The sequence below is a fragment of the Bemisia tabaci genome, chromosome 5 (assembly GCF_918797505.1).
Source record: "Bemisia tabaci chromosome 5, PGI_BMITA_v3".
Lineage (NCBI taxonomy): Eukaryota > Metazoa > Arthropoda > Insecta > Hemiptera > Aleyrodidae > Bemisia > Bemisia tabaci.
In genome coordinates this window covers 47,438,537-47,449,294 of record NC_092797.1, presented here as the reverse complement: position 1 = coordinate 47,449,294, position 10,758 = coordinate 47,438,537, and the positions used below count along the sequence as shown (strand labels likewise).

Sequence of the window (10,758 nt, the reverse complement as noted above, 5' to 3'; positions counted from 1 at the left end):
AACTAAAAATGTAAACACTCAGGCACACCTCCATCCGGTTAGTGATAGTTGAGTTCAGACAAAATAGATATTTCAGAAACCCCAGACTGCTGTCCTCCCTATTGTGTAAAAGTTACTTTCGAAAGTGAACGCTTCAGTTCAGTTCAGCAAGAGTTTATGGAAAAAAGAAAATTCCCTTTTGGCGCGAGTTGTTGATGTTTGAAAATGATAACTGATGACCAAAGAAATGAGCAGTTGCTTTAAGTTTCGAAACCTAATTTGTGAGAACTTGCCTAGCAAATTACTTTTCTCCACGTTCATCCGTCATCATTTGGCGGAATTTATACTCAACAAGCCGCCGATTAATCATCAATCATCAATAGCAACGACCTCCGAATTTAACTTTTGGCTTACCCGATTACATAGCTCAAATTGTCAGTGTGGGGTCTATAAATATATCGTCTCTATTAATTAAGGTGCGCTTCACATGTCCGCTAAGTCCACTACGACGAAGGCCGCGCAAGGTGCGCTCCTGTAGTCGTTGGTCCTGTTCTTCGTGTCTTCGCGAAAGATATTCCGCAAATGGCAATGTGAAGTGAAGACGACCCAGAACGCCTTCAACTTTTGCCCTATGCAACCTGAATGACCAAAAAGTTACGAGTGCTTGCATCCAGGCGTCACCATCAACCTCTTGGCACATGTTATGCGGATTGTGAGCCTTGGAAATGCCTTCATTTTTTACAATATGCAATGCGGATAGCTTGTATGTTCTAGGTACCGAGATACTATGTACTAGAAGCGTCTTGACTTGCTCTCCTTCTGTTCTGCTCTACTTAGAAATGAGATGAAATTTTCTCAAATTTGTGCAAGGTTTGCGGTGGAAGGGTTCTAAAAACGGATGAATTAATTCAATGAGTGAGGAAGTGTACTAGCTCGGAGAAAACTATTAGATATTTATCGCCGGACTATAATTACGAGTTGGTCTGTAGGAGGGACATGGAATTTTGCATACTTTTCATGGCTTATTATTTTAATTCCTCGCAGCAATAATTGCAACATCAAAATCCGCTCGTAAGCTGGACCTTGGCTTCATGGATTTCAGAAATGTCAATTTTCGTAAAATCAAAATCTGTCAAATTTATCAAAAAATTACAACTTTTAGTATGAGGGAATCGAAACAGAAACAGTTTGAATTTTTAGACCTACTATGAAATAAAAATTTTCCCCTAAAGTTGGCAATTCCCTGTGGAGGATTGATGGTAAGAGGGGGTCCTTATTTGCCAATCATGCTCCCATCCAGCGCGTCGCGAAAAAATAATCAGTGAGTGGACACAACAAAAAAGAGCTTTCTTTTGTAGAAACGTTTTATTAAAAAAATACACATAATGTTTGGAACATTGAAAAAGAGCATTTTAAAATCTTCTATACAGTCTTTTTGGTTAGATCATTTTTGACGTAAAAAATATGTAGAAAAAACTTCCCGTGCATGTATGTCATTGGTTCATTATCAGACTAGGAATCCGTTCCGAACCCCTCCTCCGGATACAAAAGGCCTGCAAAAAAGCGAAGAAACTGCATATCACCCTGAACAAACTAAACTTTTATTGCCTTACATTAAAATTTTAATTATTGAGGTGAAGTAGTGAACCTAAGGTTCAACTCATTGAACTGATAACGCAACTTACAATAGCCACGCATACACCTCATTATAGTTATCCAAGATTTTTTTTTTTTTTTTTTTTTTTTTTTTTTTTTTTAATATCCGTAGACATCACACCAGTATCACAGCTTCGGCCCGTAAGCCATTTCGTTTCTGGCCATTATATTCAAGGAAAAATTATTCTCATTTTACTACAAAGGATCCGATTCATATCAGTGCGATTTTTTTTCTTCTTCTTCAAAAGTACTATTTCTGATCAGGTGGCATTCTCATAATATACGCTGAAAAACTGAAAATGGGTACTTTTTGTACTTCAAATTTTTCAGTAAGTATCAGGTAAAGTTTCAGGTACGTATCAGACAACGCAAATTCAACTTCCCTCTGAAATTCTCTTCTCATTCAATTGGCCAAGAACGAGCAGAAAGATTTTGGTAATATTAATGGAATTCTCACTCAAATCAGTAAAGATTCAATTGGACGCATTTCTATTAGACAGAACTATGTGTCAGTGGAAAAGATGGGGTGTGCTCGTTAGTTGGCTACAGTTACTGTTAGAGACAAACAGGAATGGGAAAAAGCCCGAGGAGCAAGGTTTTGAGAAGGTCGCCTCAAAAAGGAACACCCTAGTGCTCGTTAGTTCTCGGGCCATAAGAATGAACTGGAATTATAAACCGCCAGTTACGTCAGCGGCGACGATGAAGCTGCGGAAGGACGATCCGAAGCATTAACTCATGAGCCCTGTCCACAACGCTCTAGACACATACTTACGGCTTATGAGTCTTGCATACACTTTGGACATAGTTCCATTTGGCAGAATGTAAAATCCCGCTTTTCCAATTCAGCAAACGGAACTATGTGCCAACCGTATGCGGGACTCATGAACCGTGGGCATGTGTCTAGAGCGTTATGAACAGGGCTCATGAGTTGCTGACTCCCGGATTGTCATTCCGAGGCTTCATCGTCGCCGCTGACGCCACTGGCGCTATGTAATTCCCATTCATTCTTACGGCCCAAGAACTAACGAGCAGGGAGCACACTCTATCTTTCCCACCTGCACATAGTTCTGTCCGGTAGAAGTACGTCCAATTGATATCAGTAGAGACTCAATGAATATCAGTAGAAAACTAACAAATACCAGTAGAATCATTTACCTTTCCTACTCGTCATTACCAGCCAGATAGATATCTAGGTCAACAGTTATCCTCGTCGCTTCGGGCTAACTTTAGCCCGAGAGGGTTTGGTGGAACCCTCACCCTTGATTTGACTGTACTCGTTAAACACCCTATCATACGGTTTGGTCCTGGAAAGGAACCCGTTATGAAAACCGCACGCGTCCATAGTTTTTCTACCAGAAACCGTGACGCTCGGAACCAACAGTTGCGCACCGTCCACGCACATCACCCTCAGAGCCTTGACGCTTTTATCGAACATAACGAGCCCTGGCCTGAGCCACGTTTCGGGAGGCAGTGCCTGGAGATTATGGGGTCTATTCAACTCTACTTTTGGAGCAGTTATCGAGGGTTTGATGGTGCCGGCAAGTGTCTCCAAGCTAACGGCTTTTGTGGCCGGAATGACGGTGAAATTATGGAGCTTCACGACGAAGCTCTTCCAGATGGTCGATACTGGCCAAAGGTGTGACAACCCGCGGTGCCGATTGTAGATCTGCTCTGCGGTCCAGTTCTTCCAAAGGATCCACGTCATTTCTTGTTTCAGAAGGGGAGCTGTGACAAATTTAAATGAATTGTAAGAGTATCGACTAAAATATCGGTGATGTATCTATATGAAAAGCTAAGTTTTTTCCATGTGATGCGGAAAATAATCACTCCATGAAAAAAAATTTAAATTTCCCTCATAAATGCCGATCAGAGGAAAATCTCAGCTTTTATTCTGTTTCCCGGTATTTTTACAATTCTCTTCCGATACCCGAAAATAACCGTGTGCTCTTATAAAAACCGGTGTAATTACCAAGAACTTAACTCCTTAACTCTAAAATATGACTTTACGATCAATTTCCATTCAAATCTCAACCAGATTGGCAACTGAATGATTCGAGTCATTCGCAACATTGATGCTTAAAACTTCTACTTACCAGCATGTCCTTACCATAAGTTGCATTTTCATTTCCTTGTGGAGTTAGATTCTGAACGCTTTTGGGCAGGTCTTTAATGACATCCAACACTAGATTGGCACTTTCATCCGCTAAACGACTGAGCAGCTCTGGCGTGTGTTCGTGGGGCCCGATTTTGGTTCGTGTTTGCATCAAAATATCCCCGGTGTCAAATCTAAGGATCAAAAGGAAAAAAAATTAAGATTAACGGGGAAAAAACTTGTGCCGATTTTGTCAAAATTATCTGAACGGTGAAATATATAATTTTTTGCCCAAATATGACTCATCATTTTTATTACAGGTCTCAACACTTCGTATCTACTACCAGAGGCCTGAGGCCGCTACTCGGCCGCCAGCTACTGAGCAAAACTACTCGTAAAAGATAGTAGAGCAACCACGTTCAAATTATTTAGGAAATGAACGGATTCAAAATTCGACGGGTGCACGCGAAAGAATACATATTTATCTCTGATTGAATGCACTAATTTTTATGTTTTATTTTTGAACACCGTATTTAAAAAGCTATACACAGTTTACCCCGCGAATTTCCTAATTAATCTCAAATATAAACATCAGAAATTTCGACGCGATATTTTCTTTCATTCTATTTTCTTTCCATGTAACAAGAAGAGTTTCTGAACTGTTACAATGAGAATGAATGTTTTTTCTTTACTTATGGTCATAACCAATTTTAAATCAAAATAACTAATTTTACTAGAATCAAATTTCAAAATTGTTGCATCGTTTAAACATCGTTTGAGTGCTGAATCTTTGCAATTATACCCATTTACACTTTAATGGACCACTAGACAGGGTACGAATTTTAGCATTCTAATACATGTTTCTGAACCAAAATTTCACGTAAAATACGATTCGCGCAACAAAAGTTATTGAAATCAACTCTTAGCGAAGATATTAACGTTTTTATTTCACATCAGTCACGAGGAATTTGAACTGGCCGCTCACAAGAAACTCAAAGCTCTACGTGAGTCAAATTGCGCACTACAACGGTTTCAGCAAGCTTCTCAATCGAGCAATGTTCATTTCCCACCATGGGTTGTTCAAACTATAAGCAATTTGCTATAGCTGAGCCAAAGCGTCAGGACTGAGGTTGCCAGATTTATATATCGCTGAGACGTTGATGATAACGTTTAGCGTGCGATGTGAATCACGGAGAGCATTGAGTTTTCATGAGCGGGTGGTTTCAATTCACGCATCAAGAATCATTAAATATCTTCGTAAGGAGTTAATTTCGGTAATTTTCGTTGTGCGTATCGTGTTCTACGTGAAATTTTGATGAGGAAACATGTATCAGAATGCTGAAATTCGTACCTTGTCTAGTGGTCCATTGTAAAAACCGGGCAGGGACCCTCAAAAGAAATGACGCGTGACCCTAGTTTTGCGGCGCTTTCAGCGTCGTGCAAGCCAGAGAAAGGAGCGCGGTCGAGCACTGAGAAAAAACTATGGCTTATAAACCTATTAGAGGTAAATATGGAACACCACTAATAGTAGCACCTCTACATATAATAATAGCACATATACCTTAGTTATGGTACGGGGTACCTTAATTAGGTACAGAGACCTTAGTATGGTTCACAGACCGAGAATCATTAGTTTATTTACGACTATTATAGGTGTTCCATATTTACCTCTAATAGGTTTATAAACCATAGTTTTTTCTCAGTGAGTGTTGAGTAATTTTCACAGTGTGATGCGCCTTTAATCCAGTCAGCGGCAATGTGCCTATATTACCCGTAGTCGAAAAGTTATCGCAAATAACTCTCACATTGCGTTCGGTGCAATGCGAGAAGTATTCGCGCAGTCTTGTAGTCGCTAATATGCGTTGGCGCCGACCGCACTGTTTGGCGCAATGCGTGAAGTATTCCTACAGTCTTGCAGGCGCCATTATGAGTTTGATATCGACCGCACCGTGTTTGGCGCGATTATTCGAACTCGCGTTAGGATTCGTGGCATCAAACAACGGGGCTTAAAGGGCTTATGTTCTGTTTCGACGTCGTATGAGCAGTCCAACGTTGCCCCGTTTCTCCCGTTAAAATATTTTTTCTGAGAAAAGTTAGGAATGTTTTCTATGTTCACTTTTTCCCTCTTTTTCCTGAAACCTAAAACGATTTTAATTATATATTAACTTTGAATGTTCAAGAGCGGCTCACTCATCAGGTTTGATCTTCATGATCGTCACACCAGTCTCTGTGTCGCCGTGCATTATGGCATGAGGAATCGGGGACGCTCCCCGCCATCTAGGCAGCAAACTTGGGTGAGCGTTTAGGATACCACTGTAAAATAAAAATTTAAAATAGTTAAATGACCGTATACGTAGTTATTTCTTCAACAACTTACTGAAAGGAACAGGGCGTGATTTTACTAATTAGAGAGAGAATTTTGGAATTTTCCAGGCTAATTAATATAATTTAGACACACCTCGAGGTTTTTAAAAAAAGCATTAGTTTTTTTTTTCTTTTTTTCTGCTTCTTTATACCTATTGTTAAATAGTCCCTACAGGAAGATACACACTGTTTGCATTGTGGAAACTCTGTGGGAAAGTTCCAGATAGGCCACAACCATAGTATTCGAAAAAGGATACTATAACAAGTCTGCGAGTAAATACATAAACGAAGGCATTATTTTAAAGGTATATACAAAATTATACATTTTACCACACTACCTGCAGATTTTGAAGTTAAACAAAAATGTGGTCGTAACAACTGGAACGTGGAAATTTCCATTAGATTTTACGTGGTATTAGGTATAGGCCCTGCCAAAAAAACTTATCAATCGGTTAAAAATAGAAAAAAACCTAAATTACAACCCTTCTCTAAATTACAATATTCCGAAATTTTAAACGAATTTGAATATATTTTTTAAAGAGTTATTAAGAATATATTTTATTAACATTTTCTTAAATTTATTTTCAATAAAATATACGGAGCAAAATTTACTTTTAAACAGCATATGAAAATCAAGGGAAATTTCGGGAATCAACTGCAGTTTCCAGCAAAAAAGTAAAATATGAAGAAAGAAAGCAGTAGCAAAAATCTTCACTATGAGGTCTAATTTTGACTTGAAAAAAATAAAACTCAAAACGTACAGAGGGAACTCCTTAATCAGATCATTCCGCAGCATCGCTCCAAACGAGGCGACTACCCCTATATCGTAATTGTCCCGCAACCCTGTTGAGGATTCTGGAGGATAAGCAATCCTGTTTAGTCGATGCTCATTGGCATATTTCCATGCCACAGACTCGTCGTCGATAAACATTAGATCCAGTTTGCTTATTAATTTTTCACTTCGTTTGCTGTGAAAAATGAAGAAAGCACAAACAATTGATTGAATTACTGATAGTCACTGGAATCATTATAGAGGTGATTGGATCGAGTTCATCAGAAATGAATCAACCCGCATAAGGTTACAACTGAGAAAAAGATGGTTGAAGTTTTATTCCTCAATAGGACTCAATATAAAAAATAAACTTTAACTCTTCTTATCACAGACTAATTTTTGTTTTCGACTTTTAGTTTCTGGCAGGAGAGAAAAATATACGACTAGTACTCAAAACACTCAAAAACATTCTTAACTCAATTTTTTTGAACATTTGGGTCAGCTCCTCTCTGAAAAACGCGGTTCAATTGTTCCCTCTCTCCAAGACTTGTACTGCGGTGGAAGCATTTTAATACTCATGTCATTTTACTAATACAACTTGGGGATAACGTTTATCATAAATATCGCTATTTAGTAAAGCTTGAGACCCCAATATTATGATATTAATGTGTTTTTGTTAACTTGCGATCCATTTTTTGATTATTAATGTAACTGATTCAATTAATTACTTTTCAAACTAAAGAATATGCGTAAAACACGGGTTTTCCCCTTTTTTCTCGTGGTAAGATGATTTAGCACGTTTTGGCAAAGCTTCGTATACAAGGAACACTAAGAAATCACGTCTCACTAAAGATCACAACCACGTGTCCTCATAAATGCATACTATTACTGAGTGCATAATACATAAGAATGAACTTACAACTCGTCAGTAAGAGCGATCAATGCTTTCAGAGAAAAATCATCGGAGCCAAAGAACAGAATCCTCCATGGAGGTCCTTCCATTGTCGTAGCGTTGATCGACTGCGATGCGGCAAATACCAATAGGCAGATGAGCCACCTAAGATTTCATGAAAAGTTTAGTGTCGTTGGTTAATTCCTTTCCTACTTTCTGAAAAATTTTACACAAATTTTTCGGTTGTGATATTAAAATTAATTCTGAAAATAGTTGGTATACCTGTCTCGACACCTGAAAACACCGGACGAATGTTCCGGTAATGCGACTCCATAATCTACTGTCGGACTTTTTAAAAAAAAAGTGTTTCTTCCTCAATAAAGCTTCTCAAGCTTAACGGTTATCATGTGCAGCTAATGTTATTCACAATCGGACGTATTTCTGTCAAACGGAACTATGTGCATTATGACGTGAGCTCTGTTCTGCATGTATTTTTATGGGTCTCAGGGCTCATGTCTTAATACACATAGTTCCGTTTAATACAAATACGTCCAATTTATAGACCTTGTTATAAGATCATTGAAGGGCAACGATAGAATTGTAGTTGAAGGACTGTTGAATAGGCTCAATTTTTCAAGACCCATGTTTTTATATTTTTTGATTTCGTCAACCATGCGTGATTCCTTCTATTTACTGCACTTCAAAAAAATTGCTGCTATATTCTGGTAATATTTACGTGTGTAAAATTTTGTCTTGTTCTCACTGAGACTGCTGGACTGCTCTAGTATCGAGCCTAAATACATATAAGATTTTTAATTAATTAAATCATACACTCGCAAGAATTTAAATCGTTTGATAAGTATGTGATGAATTTATCTGCATTTGGAAACACCTGAACAACGAAGCAAGACGCAAAATGTTTCATTGAAACGACGAACGAAGTCATTTTTTCTCCACGCTCCGTGACTTGATGGACACGAAAACAAAATTGGCAATTTCGGTGGTTTTAATAACAAGTACTTACAATAATATTTTTAACACAAATAATCTGTTTAAACTTAGGATCATATTGGTAAAGAAATCGGTATAACCTCTGAAAAGTAGTACAAACTGAAAAAGACACTTCGTTTCACCGGCGTCTGATCCACTTGATAAGGCACAGTTGATAACATTCCCTGACAAAAATACGTGGCACGTTAATTGTTTTTCGTTAAAATTTATGTTCCTTCAAACGCAAATATACATCCCTTTATTTTAATCTAAAAATTTAAGACACACATATATCAGCTAATTCACACAGCTCAGATAAATAAAATAACTAACTAACTATCGGAGACAATATATTTTAACGAACGCGCAGTGCTATCTTCCCTGCAGTGTAAAAGTTACTTTTGGAAGTCAACGCTTATGTATTAGATTCTTAAAGTGATGACTAAAGAGTTGAGCAATTTGACGTATTTCTGCCAAACGGAACTGTGTGCATTAAGACATGAGCCCTGAGACCCATAAGAATATATACATAACAGGGCTCACGTCATAATGCACATAGTTCCGTCGGGCAGAAATACGTCCAATTGGTTGACAGTCGAACCTTATTTGCAAAAATTCCCATGACAAAGTGCTCATCCGAACATTCACCAGTCATCATTCGGCAAATGTTATGGCTAACCAGTTTTTCATCGATTACCTTTAATATCAGGCGGAAAGTTATGTTGACCTCTAAATTAACTTTTGCCCCACCTAGTTGCGTTGCTTAGATTGTTAGTGCTGGTTCTCAGCTACAGAGTACGAATGGTTGCATTATCCAGGCGTTAACACTCATATCTCGTTCGCACTGAAACAATACCTGAGGAGCGCCTTCAATTTTTATACAGTATGTAAAACGGACCGGCGTAACAGCTTGTGTCTTGTCTTTCTTTCACTCTGTTCTACCCTAAAATAAAATATTCAAAATCATATTGTAAGATGTGTAGATCAACGGTTCTAAAAACGGATCAACCATGTCTATTTTTCTATTAAGCTTGCGGAAAGAATTACAACTCTCAAGATGAAAATATCAAATCAGAAAAATTTAATTATTTACACCTGTGGTGAAATACACATTGTATCTCATACAGTTACCAATGCCGGAGCTATGGAGGGCCCGTGGTTAGGAGGGATACCTTACTAGCAGGGCCTGATTTACCTACTTGCCGCCCATGGGCCGCCTGTAATTTTCCGCCCCCTTCTAATTCGTTAAGTGAACGTGCCGATAGGGGAGGGGTGTATGAGACGTGTTTCTTTCGTGTTGGGCACATTTTTTGTGAAAGCCCTGTCAACACAAACAAAAGTTCACGGAACTTTACGCGAAAGTAAAAAGTTAAGTTCCGTAAACCCACCCCTGTTTGGACAAGGCCTTCCATTCATAACAAACGAACGAAAAAATTAAAAAAAAAAGAACAAACATAAATGTGGTTTAACAATTTTAACTCCTGCCGCTGCGCCACGCCGACCGCCCTGTGTTTGGTGCAATGCGTGAAGTATTCATGCAGTCTTGTAGGCGCTATGCGTTTCACGCCGACTGCTGCTGACCGCAGTGTGTTTGACGCAATGCGTGAAGTATTCATACAGTCTTGTGGGCGCTATGCGTTTCATGCCGACCGCCGCGCCGAAGGCTTCTCCTTTTCATCTCAGTCCTCGTCATCATTGCTCTCTGCGCCGATTCGCTCAAGGTCAAATTGCGTGTTTGGTTTCTCTTTTGACTCGACTAATTAAAGGTGTTGTCTTTTGTATCACCGAAAGACGACAACATTAGATGTTTAGTATACTTTTACTCTCAGGAAATGAGAGATATTGTCGCATTTTCTTGTTTGTAATTTATTTTCTGAATCCGATTTTTTCTTCTTTTTTTTGATACTTACTTTCAAAAAGATTGAAACATTTGCCGCCCCCTACATTTACATTACATTTTTGCCGCCATGGGCCGCGGCCCGTGTGGCCACCCCCTTAATCCGGCCATGCTTA

The 10,758-nt window shown here is 38.7% G+C and overlaps 1 protein-coding gene across 3 annotated transcripts; it reads right to left on the bottom strand.

Annotated features, from left to right (window-relative positions):
* Positions 1-1,375: 1,375 nt before the first annotated feature.
* On the bottom strand, positions 1,376-9,109 carry LOC140224673 (methionyl-tRNA formyltransferase, mitochondrial-like). 3 transcript variants are annotated; one of them, XM_072300840.1, is made up of 7 exons: positions 8,780-9,109; positions 7,783-7,920; positions 6,853-7,059; positions 5,918-6,040; positions 3,743-3,921; positions 2,791-3,360; positions 1,376-1,532 (listed from the first exon to the last, which is right to left on the bottom strand). In XM_072300840.1, the coding sequence occupies exons 1-6, from the start codon at positions 8,821-8,823 to the stop codon at positions 2,837-2,839; spliced, it is 1,215 nt and encodes a 404-aa protein (XP_072156941.1). In that variant the 5' UTR covers positions 8,824-9,109; the 3' UTR covers positions 1,376-1,532; positions 2,791-2,836. The 3 variants fall into 3 exon arrangements, with proteins under 3 accessions (XP_072156941.1, XP_072156942.1, XP_072156943.1); XM_072300841.1 differs by having other exon boundaries at positions 8,847-9,108; XM_072300842.1 differs by lacking the exon at positions 1,376-1,532 and having other exon boundaries at positions 3,129-3,360; positions 3,729-3,921; positions 8,780-9,108.
* Positions 9,110-10,758: the final 1,649 nt, after the last annotated feature.

Bases quoted from the DNA above. Each gene is read 5' to 3' on its own strand.
- LOC140224673 (XM_072300840.1), bottom strand. From the start codon at position 8,823: ATGATCCTAAGTTTAAACAGATTATTTGTGTTAAAAATATTATT. The intron at 7,060-7,782 runs GTAAGTTCATTC...CATTTTTCACAG, and splicing joins ATCGCTCTTACTGACGAGTT to CAAACGAAGTGAAAAATTAA. The intron at 6,041-6,852 runs GTACGTTTTGAG...TTTATTTTACAG, and splicing joins CTGATTAAGGAGTTCCCTCT to TGGTATCCTAAACGCTCACC.